General features: G+C 40.2%; 1 protein-coding gene across 7 annotated transcripts in view; it reads right to left on the reverse strand.

The window, feature by feature from the left end:
* The window catches only part of daam2 (dishevelled associated activator of morphogenesis 2), a 136,980-nt gene that overhangs the window by 12,851 nt on the left and 98,259 nt on the right, over positions 1 to 25,870 (reverse strand). For 2 of the 7 annotated variants that reach the window (XM_030443354.1, XM_030443355.1), the window contains exons 6-25: positions 21,453 to 21,786; positions 20,712 to 20,822; positions 20,067 to 20,170; positions 19,667 to 19,733; positions 19,424 to 19,541; positions 18,867 to 19,005; positions 16,948 to 16,971; positions 16,381 to 16,439; positions 15,974 to 16,158; positions 14,834 to 15,139; positions 14,440 to 14,547; positions 12,696 to 12,725; positions 8,696 to 8,802; positions 5,517 to 5,601; positions 4,994 to 5,100; positions 3,967 to 4,055; positions 1,683 to 1,851; positions 1,182 to 1,289; positions 749 to 809; positions 161 to 292 (exon numbers count right to left, since the gene is read on the reverse strand). In XM_030443354.1, coding sequence (XP_030299214.1) covers positions 161 to 292; positions 749 to 809; positions 1,182 to 1,289; positions 1,683 to 1,851; positions 3,967 to 4,055; positions 4,994 to 5,100; positions 5,517 to 5,601; positions 8,696 to 8,802; positions 12,696 to 12,725; positions 14,440 to 14,547; positions 14,834 to 15,139; positions 15,974 to 16,158; positions 16,381 to 16,439; positions 16,948 to 16,971; positions 18,867 to 19,005; positions 19,424 to 19,541; positions 19,667 to 19,733; positions 20,067 to 20,170; positions 20,712 to 20,822; positions 21,453 to 21,786 — 2,443 coding nt within the window. The remainder of the gene's footprint in view (positions 1 to 160; positions 293 to 748; positions 810 to 1,181; positions 1,290 to 1,682; positions 1,852 to 3,966; positions 4,056 to 4,993; positions 5,101 to 5,516; positions 5,602 to 8,695; positions 8,803 to 12,695; positions 12,726 to 14,439; positions 14,548 to 14,833; positions 15,140 to 15,973; positions 16,159 to 16,380; positions 16,440 to 16,947; positions 16,972 to 18,866; positions 19,006 to 19,423; positions 19,542 to 19,666; positions 19,734 to 20,066; positions 20,171 to 20,711; positions 20,823 to 21,452; positions 21,787 to 25,870) is intronic. The other 5 variants (XM_030443357.1, XM_030443359.1, XM_030443358.1 and 2 more) reach the window with 5 other exon arrangements.

Raw genomic sequence — 25,870 nt, forward strand, 5'->3', positions numbered from 1 at the left:
CGCTTCCATGCCTCCATCACAGCTGTTTGAACACACTATTTCAACTGTTTTCACCTTTTACACAAAATGTATGAAAGAAGACAACATGTTATTGACAGAACAACTTTCACATTTACATTTAGTGTTCACTGTAGAGCTGAGGGGTTCAGCAGTTCATTACCTTGTCCTTGGCTTCACTCAGTTGGTCCTCCAGTTCAGAGAAGCCGAAGCCAGCCACGGTGATGAAGTCCCCGATCACAGCCACAAACTTATCCCCACGTTCCCTCGTTCTGCTCTGCTGGTAGTGCAGCTCCTTAAGGGGGACAAGATACAGATGTGTGAATTTAGAAATAGATAGAAATTAAAATTATGAGATTACTGTGTGCTTCAAACACTTAGTCCTCTCTAAGTGTTTGAGGCACACAATTATCTCTACTCTAATAGAGACAGAGAGAAAGTGAACTTTCCCTAAAGCCCAAGGAAGAGCATCTGATGGATGGGGATGATTTAAATTTCCTCATTAAAGGAAAATATATTTTTTTCAAAACTACAAAAAATGTGCATCTCTGTGGTGTGCCTTCATGTGTGCATGCACAAAGGCCTTGTTTCCGTGTGGGGCTGCAAATGTGACATTTGTCGTTCCATGTCAGCATTGCCAGCATTTAAATATCTCACCCTGCTGTACATCTCTGTCATGCTCGGAAAACGTAATTACAGACAGGAGAAGAACCAATGGGAAGGAACGTGACACAAACGCAAAAAAACTCACCGCCTCAAGAGCCTTTAGTCCACTTTTGATACTGTGCACCTCTTTTTCCAGCTCTGCCAAACTAGTGACAGGAAAAAAAAAAAAACTGTTATAGAAGCCATCTCTGTCAATTTTCTTGTGCTGCAATTCTCTACAACTGTGGGGGTAAATGTTGTGTCCTGATTTCCATTTCAATTAATTTTACAAGTAAAAGATAAGTGGACGAAAATGGATGGATGGATGGATGGATGGAAGTAAAAGATTCCAAATCTGTGATAGAAAAGAACTAAATTATAATCAAAATCAACTACTACTCAAATATCTTACAGAGTATTTTTAACCATATGCCAACTGTTTCACTTTAATACTTTAAACCACATGCAGTTAGTACGACAAGTGTACACCACTCAATAAAGATACATACTGTGTGTATTGTGAGATGTTGTGCACTCACTTGACTTTGGCCGCCTCTGGTACACTGCTGATGTCCTGCTGGATGTTCAGTGTGTCAGGGTAGTTCTTCTCAAAGATCATGATCAGGTAGTGCAACATGGTGATGTTCCTGTTGAATCACAAGTGAGGACACACAAAGAAAGTGCCACCGTGAATACTAGGCTTTTACCCAGTTTGCATTTTGTCTATATTAAGCCATGGAAAATCATGCTGCATTAGCTGCTAGGAGTCCCAGTGACACTTTAAACATTAATGTATGATCAATTCATTTAAAAAAAAAAAAAAAAACGTTTTTATAAGTTCACTCAAAAAACAAGTCTCCATCTATCTCAGCTGTTTAAGAGACTGCTGCAACAGTTTTGCAGTGGAGCTCCAGAAATCCTTTGTGGACTCCAATACTTATCCCATATATCCATCAATTGAGGGCAAGATTGTTGATTGTTTTTATTTTTGGGTGATCGTTTAATGATTCATGTCATGTCCACAGTCTCTCCTAGCCCACCTGTCTATGCTGGACTTGGTGTCAGCGATCTTGTTGAGACTCGAGACCTTGAAGCCATAGGCGTTGCCTCTCTGGCCCTTGTTCATGAAGTTGCCAAAGGCCAGCACCACCTCCAGGATCTGAGTCATCCTCTTGCTCCGGACCACCTCCTTGGATGCGTTCAGGATGGCTAAAGGAAAATGGAGAAAGAGAAGCATGCTGGAGAGATCATATAGTTGGTGATTGATACATGTGCACTTTGCTGAGTGCATCATTTTTTATATTGCATAATGAACTGGCCTTTTTCCACTCTCCTGCATTCTGTTTCTCAACTCAGCCCCCACAGATACACAGATACACTATGTCTAATCTGTACATGGCCCAAAGGTTCTCATTATTTCCTCTGTTTTTAACATTCTTCATGATGATTGATCAATATTCCCCAAAACAACTGGGCAGCTCAATGGGGAAACCCATCAAGTCCTTCCAACCATCCATAAAACAGCAGGGGGAAGGGAATATTCCAAACACAACCCCATGCTGCCTGTTTCTTTCCCCTCGAGAGAACAGACTTATCTGGCAAAGTGCAGGTGGTTCCCCCTCTCCACAGAGGAAACCTCAGCATGAATGTGAAAATCATTAACCATATTCATATATCCATATTGTTATTGTTAGAGTTCTGACTGCTTTGATACAGCATGGGAACCATTCTTCTGGCTCTGCTGACAGGGTTCTGCTGAATGCAGATAGTCCTGGCAGCCCACCGCACTGTCTTTTAAAATGTTTCTATTGAACATGCTGGGTGGTCCAGAATAATATAGTCTCATCTAAAGTATATGACAAAGAAACATGAATAATAAAAGGGGATGAGAACTTCATTATGGGCATAGATGAACAGTGTGGTCTGGGAACCTCTGGATCCAACAACAAAGATTCTGGAGGCTTGAAACAGTATTCATTTGTTCATTCTTTCTTTCCATTCCTTGCAGCCAGGAATGTATGTCAGAAGATATATTTTATTCCATCTCAGATTAGAACAGAAAATGGGTCAAAAAGGCAACAAAAAAAAACAAAGGGCTAAACTGTTAGCCGGCAATTGATGCAAATAAAACACAGTTAGCAAAAATATTTTTACGGTGGTCATCAAAACCGAGAAAGTAATTTCAGCCAGCAGAAAAGCTGTTTTCAAGTCACTCAGTCATGATACACCAATGTGTACACATGTGCACGCACACGTCTATGGACCTCATTGGAAACCATTTCCCAGAGTCTTTGAAGTGAGCTGCAGTGTTTACGAGAAAGGCTCTCCCCTCTCGACATGGGCCAGCTTTCCAAAACAGCCTCCTTGGTAACTTGGAAGCTTGGCTTGAAGGGAAAACTACAGTGGGCAAATATACAGTCAGCCCCCCCACTCCCACTGTGCACACACGTGCTGCCGAAGAAGTCGTTGTGAAAAGAGCTGATCATCATTCAAATGTGGTCCCTTTGTTTTTTGTTTTTTTTTACTTCTAGGCATGGAAGCGTGTACAGTCATTTGAATTTAGTATGCTGTAAAAGCATGTTCTTCAAAATGTAATCTTATGCTTCAACAGTGTTGCGAGAATAAGTAAAAAGTGTACTGTTTAAGGACAGTTTTAAATAAGAAAGGAGCCTAATATTTCTGCAGTTTAAAGAATAAAGCTATTGCCATTTTGTATTTTACTTATCGTCAACATAGTCCATAAAAACCACAGTGGGCCTCACACAACAACCAGTCATACAGTATAAGTTTGTTGGCACATAGGAGAGGTTCAAGAGAATAACAACACATCCTTGGCAACGATACTATTAAACATACTACAAGGAGTTTTTAACTAATTCTGAAAAAGATTAATTGGCCTCTATATGACCTAAATAAGCAAATAAGACCATCAAGAAATAAGATTATCTATGTCTGTGCAGTTATGGTTAATGGCTTTGAATTAGTAGAACTCAGTCTCTTCCAGTCTGCACGCTGTAAAATGTGTGCCTATGTTTACATTTCTTCAAGCGAAGTTTGGCAGAAATAGAAGCTTACATTACTCAATTAAAGGAAAGCTGGGACAAAATTATATGTATATATAATATGTATATAACACCATCGCACAGAGGAAGGACATGTATCAGTCACAAGATGTGTAAAACACTTTTTTAAGTCTTTTAGATGGGATATGTTGACACTATCATATACTAAGATACCAAGACAAATATAGGTATTACATGCCAAATCCTTAAAAGAGCAATCACTGAGAGTTAAGTTTGTATTCTCCAAGGTCATCGTCCTTACCTTCAACCTTTGGCTTGGCTTCACCTAAACGCTCTGCAAACTTCTTCTTAAAGAATAGAGCTTGCAGTCTCTGTTGGTAGTGGTCAATTCTGATGATGGAATGACAGTGGTAAAGGGAGGGGTATGGAGAAAAAGGAGCGAGTTAGATTTGTCTCCAGGAGAGTGTAAGTTCAAAGCTTCACCCAATTTAAAAAAAACTTTCTCTGTCAGTTTTCCCAGGCCTTTTATCATCTACTGTAATAGGTTCATCAAGTTAGAGAGTTGACAAATGGGTATAGTAAACGTGCCAAAATGCTCACTGAGGAAGGGAGTGGGAATATAAAAAGGCACAAAAAATAAATAAGTCCCAGATGTATTCCTCAGACCAAAGTAAATGCAGTCGAAAGAAAGAAAGCGGACAGGATAATATTTCCCTGAAGGGAATGAAAAGGTTTAATTATCTTGTACAAACAGAGCAGATTTTGAGAAAGGATGGATTGCAGAAAAAAAGGAAATGACTCTAAAAGAGTCTGATTCTCTCTGATTTGATGCAAATCCTCAAACGAAGCCGGGACTTATTTTCTCAGCTAAATGATGAATCACGATGAAGTTTCAGGCTTGATCTTGATCCCAACCTTCCAATGCTGCTTTATAGCTTATTCTTCATGAACAGACATTGTGCTTTTCAATATTTTAGGATCTATTTGTGGCTGATGTCTTGATTCTGCAAAACATCTGCAAGGTTCTTCACTTCTTATATCTTCTATTTTAAATGCATGACATAGACTACACTACATTTAAAAATACACTACACACAAAATACTGATATACTATATATTCCTCACCATAATTCACTTCCTGCCCTAACTGCCCTAATAAAAAATAAGTAAATAAATCAACCAGCCCTGCAATTAGCAGATCTGTGTTGTTCCATGGTTTGCAGTTGATTTGGCTGCATTAAAAGTATAGTAGATACAGAAACCAGATAACTATCACAAAGAAGTTGTCACCTGAAGCAGAGTGTTATATAGTAATGTAGTATTTGTACCTGCTCATTTCAAAGAGGAAACGATCAGCCCTGGCCATCCGCTCAAGCTCATGTTTGTGCTCCTCCAGGAGATCAATATCACTTTTCTCAGGGACAAACTTCAGCAGCTGCAATGGGACAAGAAGAGCATTAAGCCAAATGCTAATGCAGTTCTGCAGAACAAACTTAAGTAAATGGTACTGAACTTTTTCAGGAAATTCAGCAATACTTTTAATTGACTATGATTTTTATTTTCGCTGTAATATTTTGAACAAAAATGTTGGCAGTACAACATTTTGCACCAAAATCATTTGATGAGACCCAGGCCCTTTTAACATTAAACAATAAAAATATAGATCACTTTCCGAGGAAAGTGCTAGTTTGGCAAGGTACATCAACCCTCTTTGAAGTCTTATTAGAATAATAGAACAGCTGTTTTTTTCTCCCAATCAATCAAATCTATTTTTTACCAACCCAAACAGCCCAATGCTACTACCATGCTACACACTTTACACACCATCATTCATCAAGTACCGAACCTTACCTGTTCCAGCATATCTTTGGCTAGCTCTTCTCTCTCATCCATCTCTAAGATTGCTCTCTTGATCTCTTCATTGCTCATTTTTAACCTGCATAGCAAGAATTAAATTTACCATTAGATTGCCATGTAAAAACACAATACAGAAAACTATGATACTCTGAATACTGGTCTGGACCAGCACCAACCCAAGGAGCACTGGCAGCTGTTTTCAGTGTGTCTCATCAGTATCAAGTGTGCTGGGTTGGGATCAATAACAGCATTGTTAGTCGCTGCATCAAAGCCTTATTGACCAACTGCTGACCCCATTTGGGTCTAGTTTGTGCCCTCAGGCCATTTGCTTTTGACACGTGATTGAGCTCAGGGACCATGTTGCAGTTTTGTCTGACAGAGAGAGGTCTCGGGAAGTCTGTTTATTGATCTTTGAAGAAGGGTTAAGATTCAAATTCTCTAAAGGGCTTTGGATCGCTGCTGTTAGGAGACTGCAAATGGTAACCATATTGTTGGTTGATCTTATCTGTGTCTTAATTCATTCTATATGACTGAAGGGGATAGTTTTGTCTTGCAGTGGTTAATTTTGCCATTCTGGCCAATTTAATGCCCAAAAATACACATTTAGGTCATTAGTTCAAATTTCTGTTGTGGACATTTAAGCAAATGAGTGCATCTTTAATCAAAAAGCCTCACGAAGTCAACATAATGAAACAAGAAATTTAATTTCCTCTGTACTGGAAATGTATGCAAATTGAAGCAACTAATTAATTTGATAAGACAATGCCTCATTGCATATTTAAACACAACATTTTAGGAATCTTCCAATTAAAATATAATTGCCTTAATGTAAGTAACCAACTGTTGAAGTTTCATGGTGATGTCCTTTAAAAATAGACAAAAACCTTCAAATCTGAATACTTCTCCAGAGCGGCATCCTCACCTGGACAATTTTTTCCATCCATCATATGACCTTGTTGGCTCTTTATTTCAGAAAAGTGTTTGGATGGTAATTCAATTAAGACTGACAGTTGTAAAACTCCTGTACCAGACATAAGCAGCACCTGCCTCAAGCGACTTCACTCAGAGTTATAGCTCTATACCCTGACGCAAAAGCTTTAGGGTCATGTATTTCACAAAGATTATAGTCTTATCAACAGATAATTACTTGTTTATTGATGGTAGAATATACACTGCTCAAAAACATTAAGGGAACACTCAGTCGACATAATCTTAGTGTCAAGTGAGTTAAACTTCAGGGATATTACTCTGTCCATTTAGGAAGCACTCATGATTAAATTTCACCTGCTTTGGTGCAAATGTTAACGACATATAACGATGATGCAAGTGACAACAGGTGCAATAAAGTGGCAAAAGTCCTAGGCGAGTACTACAACACTAGATATTTAACTTTATTGTATTAATGAAATTATTCCATATGTACCCTGGACATCACCAAAGAAAATCAACCAACAAAGTTTATCAGTCTAAACGCAAGCTTAAAGGTGTAAAGGGATTTCCAAATCATTGCATTATGACTTTATTTGTGGCCAAAGCAGCATCCCAGCTCCTCAGCTAAGTAGCTAATTTTAATTCATCAAGACCACTGCAGTTGGTCACCTTGATACACGACAACAAACCATGTCAAAACATTTACAAACAGATGTGACTTATGGCTAAAAATATGATAATTAATTAATAAAAGTATGTACTTGTGTTTACTTGAGCTCAACTTTGATGAAGTGTTCGCTGGAAATACGTGTGTATTTGGACGGCTGTCATTGTTTAGGTACATCTTATGGCACAAATCCACAATCTCCTCACTGGGTTTTCTTTTCGGACGAAATTCGGTAGAGGCATAGCCCAGGCTTGTCTCCTCGCCTATTAGTGCATCCGATAGCACAATGACTATTTGGCATTTTGCAAAACGATCCTGGTTCCAAACTAAATTTATAATTTTCTTCCTATGCTGTGGAGAATGATCTTTTGCCCTCCAAGGGGGCGCTCCCTGGGAGCCCAACATCACGTGAAACCTATGAATTGGCAAGTCCGCGACTGGTGCCCAGCTGTATTCACAGATGAGTGCAGGTTTAAACTGAGCACACGGGGGAGGAGTGAAATACTCTGGAGATGCCTTTGTGACCGTTATGCTGCCTGTAACATGGGGGCCTGCCAGACTGGGAGTTGTCTCTGGTCTGGCCGCTGGGGGTGCTGTCCCATGGACGATTTCGGCCCGAGTGGCTAGAAGGCTCTGCACCCTGGTGCGGGACCTTCTGTCTTCCCGGGTTGGGGTGGTCTCTGTGGTGGTGCTCTCTGCGGCCTTGGACCGGGATCTCTCTTAGTGTGGTTGGCCCCCCCAAAGGTAGCTTCCTCTGCGCCTCAGGTCTCGCTGCCCAGCCATGTCTCTTTAGTGACAGTTAGTGTATGTGTGGGTGTGAGTGTGTGGGTCTGTGGGTTTGTGTGTCTGTGTGCATATGTGTGAGTGTGTATGTATTTGTGTATGTCTCTGTGCATATCTGTGGGGGTGGGAGGGTTGGGTTCTTTTGATTTTCTTCTCTTGATTTTATTTGCTGTTTTTTAATCTCTGTAAGGCACTTTGTGCTACTTTTTTGCATGAAAAGCGCCATACAAATAAAGATTGATTTAACATCATCCAGCATGACCAGTTTGGTGGTGGGTCAGTGATGGCTTAGGGAGACACATCCTTGGAGAGTAGCACAGACCCCCATGTCAAAGCCAACGGTACCCTGACTGCTGTTAGCTTCCGAGATTAAGAGCAATTGACAAACCGTACACTGGTGCAGTGGGCCCTGGGTCGTGTTGCCAGAGTGTCTAGGCAGTTCCTACGACCTAAATCCTATTGAGCACTGATGGGATGTTGTGTCATAGTGATACATAGTGCATCCGACACAGCCAAGTACCGTAACAGACCGTCCAGGAGCTCATTGATTAACTGGCTTGCCATTCAAACTACTGAGTGTCATTATGAGTTGCCGGTAATATTCATGCAAGTTGGATCAGCCTGTGATTTCAATTTCTAATTTTCATTTTTGGTGTGATTTTCAATCCAGCCCTCAATAATGATGGAAGATTTTCAACTTGAATAATTCAGTCATCAAGATCTGATGTGTGATTTAAGGGTTCCCTAGTTTTTTTGAGCAGTGTGTATAATAATTGTTTAGCTGGGATCGTACTTTGACAGTAGGATGATACAATTCTGTGCACGTCTCCCGTCGATGACTGACAGCTCCTTGACCTTCCGCGTGCTGACGTATATGTCATCCATAGAGCCCGTCTCTTTCTGCAGATAGATAAAAGCAAAGAATGAGATTAATTTAGGAAAATAGTTTTGATTATAAGAGTGCTCATATAAAGAGCAAAGTCAGCAAAATGAAATGTCGCCTCCTCACATCTGTTTGACATTTTCATCGTGTTGAGAGATGACATGACCCCCTTGGCCTCAGGTCAGGTTCCCTTGCCTGCTTCTGCAGTCACTTAGGCCATGGTGCATGACTGTTTTAAAATGTTTTAACTCTGGGCTTCACAAAGTAAAAAAATTCATGCTAATGCCAACAGAAAATCTAAAGCAGGACTTCATGATGGTAGATTTTATTTGATGAGTCACCACAACAAACACAATGCAGGCAGACCTATAAACCTCTCAGAAACAGGAAACTGCTCAAAACTTGGTTCAGGCCTGTCAGATATTTGTGTTATCTTCTCACAAATGTAGTAATAAAAATCTGCACAAGAAAGAATGCATGTGGCTATACGCAAAACACATTCTATTTAAGGTCCTAGCTGGTTTCCTGCTTGCCCGAAAATTTCTTTTTTAAGGTTGCTGACTATGATGTATGTACAACAGACATGGCTTGTTAAAAAAAACATGTCATTTTTCCATGCCTGCTTTGACCTGAGCTGCCTGACAGCAGAATGAGGTTGGCAGTGGTTTAGGCGGACAATTCCCATTTCCTGGGTATGCAAAAGCCCACTCTGCCCATGCACTAAAGGTTATTTGGCTTACTTGTATATAGCATGTGCATTCAACCCAATGTAATTGGAGACTAGTGCCTTCATCTTTTATAACAGTTATTAAGTGGCATGATTGAAATGTGGTCATGTTTTTTGGACTGCTTTTTTCTCCTGTACAAGGCAACCTGGTTGTAATGGCTTTTTAAACAAGTGGCTGCTTTGAAATATAGGTTTGTCTCTGCTCAGTTCATGATGATAAATTATTACAACAACGGCAAAGAAAGATGATAATGGTAACGATGGTAATCAACACAATAACTAAGATGAAAATGGGGATGATTATTAAAAATATGGCAATGATGATTAAGATGTATGATGCATTTACATGAGGGTTTTCTGAACCTCCTCTCTGGGAAACTGCCCAAGCTTACAGCCAACCAGCTATGCACCTTCTTTCACTTGCTATATACTCTAAACTGTTTCAGCACTGACATATTATTGCCTTACTAATATGATACAGTGAAGGTGTTTAAGCATCCAGCAGACACAGAGCAATATGAATATTAATGTGTTTTTGGTGACACAACATACACAAATCCAATATCTGACTCTGATTCTGAGTTTTTGGTCTCCTACATCTCTTGACAAAATATATTGTAATATGAGTCCTTAGCTGTTTTCAGCAGCTCCTTTGCCATGTTCAACAGCTAGTTACCAACTTTGTCGGCGGGAAAACTGGTAGATATTTTGTTAATCTCGTTAGAAAGAGGGCCAATTCCCAAATTTCTGTTTCAATTAGGGACTTCAAGGCTGTCAGACCATTTGATTCAAAAACTATTAATAAGGAATTTGCACTTTCTTACTCAAATTTATACACATCTGAATAGCTAACGACCTAGAACTTTTGTGTTAATTTTTTTTCAGACTTGTGACTCCTGCAGGTAACAGATGCTCAAAAACTACAGTAAAATTGCCCAAATTACATGAGAGGAAGCATTGCTTGCTTTGTAAGAAAGCCATCAGGGCCAGATGGTTTTGGATGCAAGTTTTAAACCCCTTGTTGGCTAGGTTCAACCATTCTTTTGAGGATCCTTAATATAATTTGGCTATCTCAAGCCTTTTAAAGGACCTGCTCTTGTGCTTCTCTTGATGCAAAGAAGGCATTTGTTTTATACGCTGGATAAATTTGGCCTGGGCAATAACAGCAGCAGTTCTGACAAATAGGCTCATATCCAGCAATTTCTCTCTTTGCTGAGGAAATAGACAGGGCGACCATCTTAGTCTGCTGCTCTTCGATATTGTTATCAAAGCACTAGCTCAAGCAATACAGTAGAATGCTTTAATATCTGGTATCCTCACTGGAAATTGAAAGCACAATATCATTCTTCACGCGGATGACGACTGGGTATTTTTATCTTGTTCAGAAACGTCCATCTTCTACCTAACCAAAGCTATTTAGTCTTTTGGCACTTTTTCAGGGTCTAAAATTAATTTTGCAAAGTCTGAGGCTATGCTGCTGGGAAATGTATTTTTTTGGCCTTTATATGGCTTTATAGACAGTACAGGTGAAGAGATGATGGGAAACAGGGTGATAGAGAGGGGGAGTGACATGCAGCAAAGGGCCCCAGGCCAGGATTCCAACCCGGGGCAGCTGTAGTGAGGACAAAGCCTCTGTACATGGGACGCCTGCTTTAACCACTGAGCTAAACGGCGCCCACTGCTGGGATCTTTAACATCAGTTTCAAACCTATCAGAGCCGTTTCCTTTCCGCTGGTCACCCTAATTGTTTTTTATATTTGGGAGTGTATGTAAATCCCTCATATGATCGGATATTTAAAGCCTGGAGGCACAGCCATACCATTGAGGGCTTTTCTCAGCTAACATCACCTCTTACTCCTTTTCTAAACAGCCCAAATGTTCTGCCTGACTGCTAAAACCAGGGCTTTGAGGCTTGGGTCATCAAGGTGATAACAAAGTTAGGAGATCTATTCCATGACTGGACTAACCCCAGCTAAAAGCAGCTTACAGAAGGGTGACTCTTTTAGGTTCTTGCAAGTTAGACACTTTATCACTAAGGATACCACATTAGCAACCAATAGTGAGATCGCACACATAAAAAGGGCCTTATCTTTGCAACTATCCAATAAATGCATTACTGTATTTTATTGAACCCTAAATTCCAATTCATTCCTAACTTCCCAGGCCTGGGAAAGGGACTTTGCCATTTCAACTGATGAGTTGGATTGGCAAGAAGTATGGATACAGACTATGGAGACATCTAACTGAACCAAATCTATTCATTTTAGAATTGTAGATCACACACATATAACACCTGCTCTTAAGAACAAAATGGATGCTAATGTGTTTCATCACTGTGTATGTAATGTAATGTAATGTAAATCTGAGACTGGCAATCATATTCACTGTTTCTGGTCATGTGTCAAGCTACAATTGGTCTGGTATTGTGAATGAACTAACAATTATTTTTGTTGTTCCAAGAGTTAGACCCTATGTGCCTCCTTCTTGTGTTAGATACACAAGAGACTGTTTAAGCTCTTGACTTTTGCCATGAGGGAGAATATTTAGCTTTTTGGATTAAGAAAGTTGCTCCCACAATGAAGTCATGACACAATCATATAATGGAGTGTATTCCTAATGAATCCATGACATGTATGCACCACTCCTCAGTGAATGCTTTCTATAAAGTCTGGCACCCTTACTTGGTGCATTTTGGACCTACACGGTTATCTTCCATATTACAGGGTTACCTAAACCTGGATAGCCTGTCTCTACACCTTTACTGTTTCAAAAACATCCCTCCCATAACTTTGCCATTTGTTTACATGCTGGGAGGGCAGGGAGGTTGGGGAAGAACCATTTTTATTTTACCAAGTTTTTTTACTTTTAATCTTGCAATGTCATGTCTGAACTGTTCTGTTCTGTGTTTGGTGTTTACATGGAAAAAGCAATACATATATAAAAAAGGACTAGCAGCTTTAACATTAAGGTCTGGACCATTAAGATAAAAGTTTTTACACATCCTAAGACATTTTCAAAAAGAACAACAGCAAACACTGTATCCACATCTTACAACCAGTCACATAATAACACATTAATTACACTTGGCTTCTCTGGGTGGCTGCAGCCTGGCAGAAGAAAAGGTGACAGAGCAGTGAAGGTAGGTAACAATGAAATGAAGATGCTGGAAGATCTTTAACTCACCTGTTTGAAGGATTGATTAGTGAGCAGGTCCTGCCCAGGCAGTTGGAGAGTGCAGAGAGACACAAAACAAATTGAAAACACATGCAAAGATTAGCACCTCAAGCAGAAAAAAAGTGGTGGCTAAAGCAAAGAACTACAACTACGCACACTACAAGCTGAAGCTGGAAAGCCTTCTGTCTGAAAAAACAATATGAATCTACTTTCCAAGTCATCAGGGGCTCATGAAATCTTTAGTGAAAGTCTGAAATATCTCTGAGCTGCATAGTTGAACCAAAAAGCTTTTAAACTATATTCTGTTCCTGTATTCTTCAAGAGGTCAAGATTGTTATAATGTATTCTTATGATTGCATCTACATAACATGAAAAACAAGAATATAAAAAATGCATGCAGTTAATTAATCCTAAAGAGAGTGAGTGTAAACAAAAGACCATATTGAAAGGAAGACCAGTGACGAGCTGAAAAAAGCAATTATCCGATGTATAAACATTTCATTATTGTCCAGTTAAATTCACTCTCGCACTTGCTAAATGGGACTGAGTTGTCAAAGCCAGGGAGTATTGGGTTTTGATGTAGCTATATTCATAAAGATCTGCATTTTACATAAATACAGAAATACCCAAAGTAAACCAGTGTCAGCAACAACTTCACATGACCCATTACTCTTTTATAAAAGCCTGAACAGAGAACCTCTGCTCTTTTCTGTCAGAAGGTGTTAAAACATGGCGGTAAAACGTATTTTTAAGGAATCAAACAGTTACAATAAGCTAAAGGAATGCTCCTCACTGAGCCGCAGAGACCTCACTTTAAATTGGGATTGCTTGAAACTTGTTAGAGCATATTGATGTTCCAATTAAAACCATTGGAGGCAGTAAATCATTTTATGCAATTGCACATAATATTATCACATGACAAGTGGTGTGTAATTAGTTTGTAGCACAGTGGGGAGTAATTGCTATGTTCTGTATGGTATGGCCCCAAAAGCGTGCATACTGTAATCATCCTATTAGTTAGTCCCTGGTTCAACATGGTTTAGTCAATTGCTTTTTCATTTTAGAGTGTTTGCTTTAGTAAAAAGTTTCCTTTATCGTGAGTACTTATGACTTCAGTAGTATCTGTAGCAGTATTTGTAATGACTGTTTCCTTGTGTTGCCTTTATCCATGAGCCCCTGAAGACCCAGTCAGTGTCCCAATTCTCACACAAATGCATTGCAGATACCAGGGCAAAGCCTGAGCTCTGTGGCATCGCTACAATAAGGCATTCAGCAGTGAACAGCTGCTCATGTTAGCCTGGAGCCTTGGCACGATCAAAAGTCCTCCTACAACATCCCACTCCTCATCCCATCTCTCTCTCTCTCTCTCTCTCTCTCTCTCTCTCTCTCTCTCTCTCTCTCTCTCTATCTCTCTCTCTCTCTCTCTCTCTCTCTCTCTCTCTCTCTCTCTCTCTCTCTCTCTCTCTCTCTCTCTCTCTCTCTCTCTCTCTCTCTCTCTCTCTCTCTCTCTCTCTCTCTCTCTCTCTCTCTCTCTCTCTCTCTCTCTCTCTCTCTCTCTCTCACACTAGTGAATCAAGGAAAATTCAGACTTCAAATGCAATATGCTAACAGTTATTAAAACAACAGGTATACAACAGATTTCTGTGTCTATGCTGTATGTTGTTGTTATGTTGATGCTTGCTAAAACAAACACACCCACTGCACCACAGTTCAGAAAACTGCATTCCAGAATACTGTATTCCACTGTGCAAACCTGTTGTCTCTGATAGGCTGAGAACATCTTCTCTATGTCTTTGAGGTCAAGAATCTTGAAAGCTCTCAGGTCATCGATGTCGTTCCAGATAGTGCCATTGATCATATTCTGAAAATGGGAAAAAAAACACAAGGGATTAACAATTAAATACTGGTAAACATTGAATATACTACTTCTAATGTTGTTCTACATGACTTACTCAATACTAACTACTGATTGTACTGTAGTTAGTTACTAATTGATTTTAGTATAATGATCTTACATTTTGTACAACTGTGGTTGTCATTAATATAGTGCAAAACAAGCTTCTCTCTTTCAAATGAATTGAAGTTTAAATGTTTTTACACAATAGGAAAACAGTTTGGCACAATAGATGTGCTCACTGTATTCTTACCTCTCCTAGTTTGGCCCAGTTGAAGGACTTCAGGGGATGAGAAGGCTGAGGGATGGACTTGGAGCGCATTGTGCTCGCTGAGTTGAATGACGAGGGAATAGGAGGAGGTGGTGCTCCAAAAATGGGAGGGGCTCCTGGCGGAGGAGGAGGTGCTCCTGGTGGAGGTGGAGGTGGTGGTGGAGGTGGGCAGCTGAATGGTAGTGGAGGAGGAGGTGGAGGAAAGCCACCCATCATAGGTGGTGGAGGTGGAGCCATGGGGCCACCAGGAGGGGGAGGAGGAGGTGGGAAAGGGACATTGCTGCCCTGCTGGAGCGGGAGATTGAAAATAACAGATAAAGTTGAGTTGAATATCATATTACATTAATTCATTAGACTTTCATCTTGCTTGAAAGGTGTATTTAAATTGAATGGCTACATGTCATCAAAAATGAGTGTCACCCTTCCAAATAAACAGCTGAAATATGATAGAGAGCTACCCTGCAAGTGCTTTTTAAAAATGATAATGTCATGCCTGAAACAGAGACAAATACCAATAATGACGTTTTGGGAAATATGCTTGTTGACTGCCATAATGGACTTTAGAAAACAAGACAACGATATGTGTCTGACCCCAATAAAATAGCGAACTATCTTGACATTATAGCTAGCTTTAGCCCTAATGCATTAGCTAACGTAAATTGAGCTCATGGAGCTACAGTGTCTCCTTTTCTCTTACTACCTGTGTCAAACACACACGTAAATGTGCAATGGGTAACTATGACTTATTTGAAATTGTTGGGAGGCAGCTTTAAATGTTTATTCCTTCCACAAGTGTTTGAGCTATGCTAGGTTAAACATTCCTTGAACCAATCTCTGTAGCGAATGCAGTAAGATAACATTGATACCAAACCTGTCTTATGGGTGAGAAAGCAAACTAATATCAAAACTTTTTGAAGCATTTAAAAAAAAAAAACTTAGTCAAATCATTTTTTTAAGAAACTGTAAAAAAGTAGGAAAAAAACTAATTAAGAAAAGTCCATTTCTAAGATGAACAAATCACTTAACGATAGGCTATGCCATAACTTAAAAGCACATCACAGACTCATGGAGCAGGTTGTATGATTCATATTGTAATGTAATATTAAAAGCAGTGCTGCTCACAGCTATGTCATTGATGCGTGAGGACAGGTCCAGGACTTGCTCCCTGGCAGAGCGCAACTCTACTCCCTCGCGCTGGAGTTTGTCCTTCATCTTGTTCAAAGTCTTCATCATATCATCCTTCTCCTGGGTCTTGGTTTCACACTCACGCTCTTTCCTCTCTAGTTTAGCTAGCAGCTCTCCATGATCTCAAAGAAAACAATGGGGCAGACATTTGTTAATGGGATATAAATTCAGATAATAAAATGCAAACAAGAAGAGATACACACAGAGAAGCAGATAGTGATTTGTTGGCAAACATTTACATTCAGTCTATAAAAACAGATGGATGGAGATAAGAATGCATGGTACATTTGATGATGCATTTTCTCTTTCAACCTGCAGAGTGCAGTGTGCAAAACAAGTTTTACCTTTCCTGAACTTCTCTGCCTGGTCTCGCCATTGTTTCACCTCATTCTCATTGACCAACCTGTGAAGCAGGCAGACAGAAATTAGCACAAACACAAAAATAGACGGACAAACTGAGCATTGCCTTGCACAAAATGCTTGCACATAGAGGTCAACTGCAGTCCAACCAAGTCAAGTCAGAGCATTTTGAAGAAAGTTTAATAATTTGATCGGAAATCTGTTGATCACATCAGTTCCTTATTTAGTTTTAGTGAGGGGAATTCAGATTTATTACCAACATTGACTGGATTGACGCAGATCGCTCTTTAAAGCTGTGTGACACATTAGTGCTCAAATAAACCCTGCAGTACTGAGTAAAGTTATGTTCGGCTTGAGGTTGAGGAGGGTTACAATGCTCTGACATTATTGTGAGAAATGAGAGTTCCTGGTAATGAAGCAATCAAGGAAGCTGCACATTGGTATAATATAACATAGGATGTAAGATGTCAAAAACTGAATGAAGTTAAAAAATTATCAACTGGAGTGTTTTGAGAAATTAATTCAGATGGAGAAATACTAGAGAGTGAAACCTTGAGCACCAGTGGAAGCCATGACTAGATTTGAGAGAACACACATGTTTCAGTGTCACTAAGCACAGAGACACAATGAAATAGACAGAGCATGAAAGAACGAAGTACCAAAAAGGGAGAGAGCTGAGGAATGTCTGCCAATAAGGATAAAGTAACTTCAATGTGGTAATGATTCACACTTTAACACTTGTAATCAATTCATACTAGGAAATCCACAAGGTAATTCAAAGCATTAATCAAATGCAGGTCTTCTTAATGCTTATGTTAGTGAACATGACAGTCTGAACTTGATTACAGTCAGTGCTACTTTAATTACAGCTTGGGCAACACTCCATGGATCCAACTCATTTAAAGGAAAAGACCCAATTATGTTATTGTTGACCAGTCAAATAAATACCGTTACAAAGCTGTGGAAGAAGGAAATTGTGTACAAGAGTGTTAATTTTGTGTCAAGAGTGAGTAGTCAGAGCTGTCTTCATAGGGACCGCAGATGATGAATGACTTTGTCTCCCAGTTGTTTTAGCAGTTGTTTTAACATCCCCCTCTGAGCCGCTGCTACACCAGACAAACATTTTCACCCGCTCACAGTCAGGGCCTCCGGCATGCGGCCAAAGCACGAGGAAAGCTTAGGGTCGCACCCTCTTTCCAGGCATAATTTACTCTAGGAGAGTTAATGGAAACACAACAAGACTTTGGCAATAATGTAAAGTTAGGGATAGGTTTTGACTGCTGTGATGGATCTACACTGGACAGTAATGGACAGCTGGGCTTAGAAGCATGATCCAAGTTCACTTTCTGTATGATATTACATTGAAGTGAGTTGATTGCATGAACAGTTGCTGAATTAGTGAATAAAGAAGGAGCTAGCAGGGTCCAAAGTTTACCACGCTAGATTTGAACGTTTCTTTCATCGCTGAGCCTTAACACATTCATCACTGACCTGAGGCTAGTGGAATACAAAAAAGATGATGACAGAAAAGAATGACAGCACATCAGAAGGTAAAAATAAAGTTAACTGGTGGAAGAACCACACACCAAATGTATTTTATGGACAAAGCCCAGAATACCATCTTTAAACACTACCTACACTCAGCACACACTAGGGTCATTCCCTCCTGAACACAAGTGCAGATCAGTTTAAAGTCAGGGAAACCCAAACCACATACACCAGCAAATGTCAATGATCATTTGGAATCCAAATCTCTGTAAGTGACATTGGAGACTGTGCCCTTGATGACATACAGAAAAAATCTAATTCCAAGTCATAATGGCTTTGTTTTCCTTTATAAAATGATTATTTCTCTGTGTTATCTTCTACATATAGCATAGTGATTGCTTCGCCACGCCTATACATGGCTGACTTGGCCAGCCTACCTGCTTAATGCGATTAGAGCAGTTTCCTTTTGATCTCAGTCTTCTGCTTTAATGCCAATTCACCCTCTTCCTCCGATTCTACCCACAGCCCCCTGCTGCCACCTTCACTTCACCTCAAATTCTTCACTCCCATCAAAAGTAAAAAGAAAATGAAAGCCAGGCCAAGAGTGTGGAAAACAAGGTCTTTTTACACAAGTGAATACTTGGTTGCTGTAAATGTTGCCTTACACCAAAGTTCTGATGCATAACTCCAGTTATAAGTTCCAGTGCTGTTCTGCCTTGTAGCCATGCCCCAAACACTTAATCTTATTTATTTTTATACAATGTGCTGATATCAGGGCTGTCTTTAATCCTAGAAGTGATGCTGATCGGATGCACTACCCACAAGATATGTTCAGAAATGAGAGTATGACATCTGACATCTTTTTGTATTCACATGGTAACGCGAACAGGAAATATACTGGATGGCAGCTATCAGTGGGTATAATGCTGCTAAAGGACTGACAAAAGACGGCTTCGACTAAGTCAAGCAAGATTCCACTTACATGCGAATGATGTTCTTAACACTGAAGTTGTCCAGAGGTGCGATGTCAGGGTCCTCTCCTTTGTCGTCCTGTAGGACTATCTGCTGTATGATCCTGTCTAAGAGCTGCCAGTGCTGCAGGCTGCCACCGCCACGTTTATCTGGGTGTGGAGTCAATTCAAAATCAAAACTTGGCCTATGAAGAAAGCTGCACTTCATATATGATTTATTTTTAGGGATAATGAGAATAAAGAGATGTCAATTTTCAGTGATAAATGGATGATGCAGAGGTCATTAATTCCTGACTATGATCACTTCGAAGAGCATTATCCAACTTATTCCATGGTCACCGGCCAAAGAAAGAAAGACCATGATTTATATTTTAATGTGTTTTGCGATCAAAATCTAAGGTTTTTCACAAGCAATAACTCTGGCAACACCTAATGGTTTGACTAATCCCTACAACAATCAATATGATCCCATAAGTCTGTTCACAAGGTTCACTACTCTAGTAAATGTGAATATATTGCCATTATTATCAACTACCAAAGATAAACTTCTTGTTATCAATCTACTCACAAGGCATCTGCAGACAGTGTTGGAGGATGGAGATGAGGTTGGGGTAGGCATCAGTGTGGCTCAGCTTCTTCTTGATCATCTCAAACATGGCACCAGCACTCTTAGTATCTACATGGGTCTGTTAATAAAAAGAACCACTCTTGAATTACTTTTATGTCTTACCACTGCTCTGCTTGAATTTGGATATTTTAAGCAATGCATCCAAGAAAGTACAGGAACTGATATTAGTTTGACATTACTCACCATATCAAATCTTTTGGCCAGCTCAGAGTCGTCCTCATTCCGCACCATTTCAAAGAAATCCAAATGCCTGGACAGAAAGAACCAACAGTATGAGATTAACAAGTTTACTGTACCTCAAATAAACTAAACGGCGTGTTAGGGTTCCTGGAGACCACAGGCCCTCTTTGACAATTCAAGAGCCCTGCCAGCTTATAAAGCCCACTAGAGAAAATAATGCATTATTTTATAGTTTGCATTTGTTCATCTTTGAATGATTTTTGGCACATCATATATAATGTAAACAATATGGAAGTAAAGTAAATCTCAACATGATAAAAAGGTGACGCATGCCTGCTTTGCACAATGATAACCGAGGAGGATGATCATTAATTGGTTGATTGCTCCTTAGTCTTATTCTCACCTGTCCAGAGTGGCATTCTCGTGCTCTCTGAGCTTGTCGATAACTGGCTGGATGCCTAACATTAGGAACTCGTACCTTAGATGGAGGCGGAACTCAAGGTTGTCCTTGAGGAAGATTAAAAGAAGAACATTAACAGACGATGATGAAATATCTATTCAATGTGTAGCTTTTATCTGGGTATCTGTACTTATAATTCCCATTCCCATTTTAGCACTTGTGCAAAAGTTGTCATCAACGAAGATGTTCCACAGATAAATCATGTGAATCTTCTCTCTAAAGGGCTTTCCCATCTGAGAGCATAGAGGTACTAGGTGTCTGATGGATGAACAAACTTAAGGTAGGTATGTTGAACCTTTAAGTTTAAATGTACAATACCTTTTAACTGAAACTTTGAAGAAAGTTGTTTTACTCTTTTCTTAAATGTAAACCATATACACACATATACATACATGCACATATATATATACACAGCACATTCAGAAAGTATTGAGACCCCTTCACTTTTTTCACATTTTCTTATGTGGCTACACACACACACACACACACACACACACACACACACACACACACACACACACACACACACACACACACACACTATTTGTATTTGATTATACTCTTAATGGCATGAGTGTGCATGCTGACCTCCCCAGCTCCAGCGTTGAGCACAGCATTGATGAAGGACATGATGGCAGTCTTTAAATTGACCTCGTCTCTGTAGCGGCCTGTACTCTTGTCCAGCTCATTAAGCAGTGTCTACATGGTCAAGACATATGGGAAGGTTAGTCAGCAAGTGTGTTTGATCTAAAGTATAATTCAACACTGACATCATCAGATGGCAACAAAAATAAAACCAAAACTGAGTTGTTAACACAACATTGAACAGAAAGTGGCAACACAGGGTTACAGTTTTCACTTCTCACACCCTTTGTTCCCTCTTATACTGACACCGTCATACTTTTAGCAGCTTATTCGTTACTCAAACAAACATTAGAAGGCCTCATATGTTTGGAATCACTCAGCTCCTGTGGTGTTAGCTTAGCCCGGGGTGGCACGATTTACCACTCACCCTAGGGGGACAGGTGAAATGTGGCTTGTTGACTCAGTCCTGCTTGTCACTACAGCACTACACCTACCCTGAGCTCTATAACTCTGGATGTCCTCACCTGCCTTTAATATGACCAGAGTGTTGACTTAACCTAAAGCCAGCAGTCTGAGGTGCTGCAGCATAATGACTGCAACTTGATTTATATGGGCATTACTTTCCCATAATCTCTGCCTGCCCCAGGTCTCCAGTAAAGGCTCCAGAAAGATGTCTGTGTCATGAGACATGACAACAATTGAAGCAACATGACAGCTGTCTGCACATTCAACATTTTGCCTCACCTGAAAGCGAGTCCGCTCAGCAGCATATTTCTGGTAGTGTGCCATAGCCTGAAGCACCTTCTTGTGTCCATCAGGCACAAGGCACACCGCCCCCAGAATTTCCAGCACCGCCACTTTGGTCTTTATGTTCTCCGTCCGCAGGCTCTGTGAGATGGTGTTAATGCTCTGTGGGTGGGCAAGGACGTGCGAGCGTCCCTGGGAGTTGTTCATCAGGGCCTTGATGCAGCCGATGACGGAGGTATGGATGCGGCTCTCTGACGTCTCGTAGTCCATGCTGTGCAAGAAGTTGAGGAGGCAGGTGAGGCCGTCTAGCTCGATGAAGCGTGTGACGAACCTGAGTGAAAATGAGTGAAGATTCTGAGTTAAGTAAAACATGAGCAGGGTGAATAGCATGTACACAATGCACCCATATGTAACGTTGGCCTTTTGAGATCTCTCAACAAAAAACATTAAAAAACAAAAGATGTGTCTTTTTCCCAGTTCAAGTCCAACTGAGGACCCTTCACCATATCTCTCAGAGTAAAGGCACAGAATGCTCTAAAATATTAATAGACATAACAATAGACAAAACATATGCTTCTTAAGCATTAGAATGATTAATTTCAGCAATCAATTCAAATCCAAATCTATTTTAAGGCTGCAACAAATCAGATAAGGGCGGCTGTGGATCAGTGGGTAGAGCGGGTTGTCTAGTGATCAGAAGGTCACGAGTTCGAATCCAGGCTCCCCCTAGTTGCATGTCGAAGTGTCCTTGAGCAAGATACTGAACCCCAAATTGCTCCTGATGAGCAGTTGGCGCCTTGCATGGCAGCCTCTGTCATCAGTGTATGAATGTGTGTGTGAATGGGTGAATGTGGCATGTTTTGTACAGCGCTTTGAGCTGCCGTTAGACTGGAAAAGCGCTATAAAAATGCAAACCATTTATAATCAGATATTTTGTTCAGTCTGTCATTTAGATGCATCATTTTTGTCTACAAAATCACAAAATCCAGCAATTCACTTGTTTTGTCTGACCAGCAGAAAAAAAAACAAAAAAAAACCCCAATAATCTAAAGACTGATAAAGAGGCAGTACGTTTCACATTTAAAGGGTAAGAAAAAACAAAGGTGTGGCTTGAAAAAAAGTTTTTTTGTCAATTAGCAAATTGGTCAGAGATGTACTCCAGTCATTTAGTGTTGGACTTCCATAAAGCACAGGTACTCACAAGACACATTAAATAATGAATTAAGTTGATATCCTGACTTTTAGTTTCCACATTTCCCACAATGAAACCAATAGAGCTGCAACAATGACTCCATTCACTGGTTGATTGTTAACTATTAAATGAATTGGGAACAATTTTGATAATCAATTAATTGGCTTGAGTAATTTTTTTAAGAAAAACAAAAACTACATTCTCTGATTCTAGCTTGATTCCAGTATGTGAACATATTCTGGTTTATTTACTCCTCTATGACTATAAATAAATATCACCATTTACTTTATCAATCACAAAGATAATCAATAGTTTAATCGCCAATGAAAATATTCATTTCATCCAGCCCAATAGCAACCAATAGATTCTTTTAATTAGACTCGTTCTGCCTCCCACATCTTACAAACTTCACAACTTTAGTCTTTAAAGCACACTTACTGTTAAAAACCAATCTACTTGCATGAGCAAAGATTGCCCTGACGACATTATGAGGCACGCAATTTAAAAATCCTTCAGAGCCGCTGTTTTCCCATCCTGAACAGGTATGTTCATGAACCAAATGACGGGCAGAAAACGTAAACATTGAGAGATGTCACATCTTTCGAACAAACTGAGGGCTGTATTGTAAATAACCTTCCCATGCACTAAGATTCCTGATAGGCCTCATAAATTATCTGAAACAAATGAGGTCTTTGTTAAGGAATGGGAGGCAGAGGGAGAGAAGCGAGGAGACGAGTGAGAACAAAGAAAGAGGAAAAGACAGATGGAGTCAGAAAGTGGAAGGGACAGTGAGGAAAGAGGGAGAAAGTCTGCGAGATGTGATTTACTGCTACTTATTGTAACAGATACATTGTTTTAATGTCAGAAGTTCCATCCCCTCCCACTGCTGTCTTGGCTCGGGCAGGCGTGGAAAAAACACTGCACAAAAAAATGTAAATCATCCAGTTATTATCCCATACACTGAGGCCACAGCTCTTCCCTCACTCACACACAATCAGTCCCAGATTTCCATAAGATTCAGACATAAGCACACACCACGCATACATGCTTAGACTTCCATATTATGAAGACTCTTAATTCCATAATGTATTCCCTAGACCGTTACCCTAACCTTAGCCATCACAAATAAACGCTTAAAGGAAGAGGTCACCCAAAAATGAAAATTCAGTGAAGTGAAATCACACTTGTTCTGTCTGGAACAGAAACAGCCTGGCAACATTCTCCTTAGGAACATAAGTAGGCCTAGGAGAGGACTTGTTTTAACATGTAAAAAAACAACCAAAGAGATGACATAAAATGGCTCCATAGAGCTTGTCCAACATAATCCAAGTCTCTGGATGTCCGACAATCCAAACTGATTTGAAAAAGAGTTTTTTGTGCCCTTTCTTAGGTTGAAATCCTCACTATGGTGAGCACTGTTTTTAGTTGTTTAGCAGAATGCTGCAACACTTTGCTGTGGAGCTCCTGAAATGTTAGGTGGACTACAAAAACTTCACCCAAATGTCCATCAAGATGGGGGTGAATAGATCACTGAAAGAAAATTTTTGGGGGAGAACTGTTCCTTTGAGCCGAACTCTTACCATAAGCCTCACCTGAACATGATATTAACCTGACCCTTAAAACCAAGGCTGACCCTTCGAACAGTGCTCTGTAGCTATGAGGACCTGGTAAAATGTCCTAACCTTCCTAGAATGTCCTCACTCTGTTGGTTAAAACTTCCTGCCCTCAATATATACCAAACATGAGAACACACATATAAACGCAGACACACTTTACCTGGCATGACCAGTAAATCTCTCAAAGACATATAATCCTCAAATCTTCACCAGAGCTGGATGAGATCGAGAAGGCCATGCTACATGCATGCATGCAGTCAGACCTCCTTAGAAATGCATTGAAATCATAGAGAACACACACATCCCTTCAGCAGACATGTGCTTCCTGCAGCAATACGCTTGTGTCTGTCTGTGAACTACGAGGCCACCTCAGAGGTTTCATGCTGCAGGAGAAATTAAGCTGAACATCCTTGTGATGAATGTATGGAAAGCAGAGGGCGAGACATGTTGTTTCTGGAGTGTGGGTTCAAAAAGGTGGACGGGATTCAAGGCTTTGCTCACTGCCTGCTTTACTTCACTCTGTTGGTTTGCTGACAGCTCACCAGAGACACAAGCACACCTCCTATACCCCATAAACAAATGCAAGTGCATGTGCTTGCAAAGGGGAATGTAGGAGGAAAGATGCATGCATACACAAACGTATACGTATGACTTCGACAGTGACGATTCTACTGTACTGTAATAAAACTTTATAGAGAGCTGACATCTATCCACTCTCTCCTCCCCCATCTCTCATTTTCTCTCCAGTGAGCACTTGAATCAATTGATCCCCATCTCCTCTGACTTTGGAGTCCCCTCTTCTCCTATCTGCTGACATTCATGCTCAGCTGAGTGGCGTGCAGGCTTTTTTCTTTTTTTCCCCTTTTTTGGAACAACCACTGCATACTTGAAAAGCCACTAGGGTTGCATTCAAGACAGAGACAACCACTGCATACTATATGAGCTCAGGCAGAGCTGAACAATACCACTACGCACACACAAACATTAAATTCTTCAGACAGACAAAAGAAAGAAATGAGGAACACAACTTAGAATTGGACTAGTCAAAACAAAAGTGACAATGGAACAAAAAATTAATGCAGTGTGCATGTGACAAGAATGGTCAAATGCAACATTTGGTTTGCTGCTGATCAAAATTCAAACAAAACCATTTTCGGGTCATGTAATTTCCATTGATCAAAAAAGCATTCAACCCCTCAACCAGAGGCAGACAGTATTCTAAATGATCAGGATGGTGCCGAAAACTAATCCAGATGCTAATATTCTGAAATTCATTCAAACCAACTGGACTTTTTAAAGTTTTAGTTGCACATACAAAACATTCTGCCTTTTTGAACACAGGTTGCCGGCAGTCGGTCGAGAGTTCATGCTTGCCTCAAAGCCTAACCATACAAACTCATCAATGTGGAACATTTCCACACACGTACACACCTGCACGCACACACACACACACACATTCAAGCAAACCATGTGCTCTCCGCCTCTCTTCAACCCTTTTTTAAATCACCACATTTGCCATACACTTAAGATCTCTTCCAAACATCCACTCACCTACGTTCAGGCAACACACAAACACACACACACACATCATGCACACACGTCGTCTT

This window comes from Sparus aurata, chromosome 16 (assembly GCF_900880675.1).
Source record: "Sparus aurata chromosome 16, fSpaAur1.1, whole genome shotgun sequence".
Classification (NCBI taxonomy): domain Eukaryota; kingdom Metazoa; phylum Chordata; class Actinopteri; order Spariformes; family Sparidae; genus Sparus; species Sparus aurata.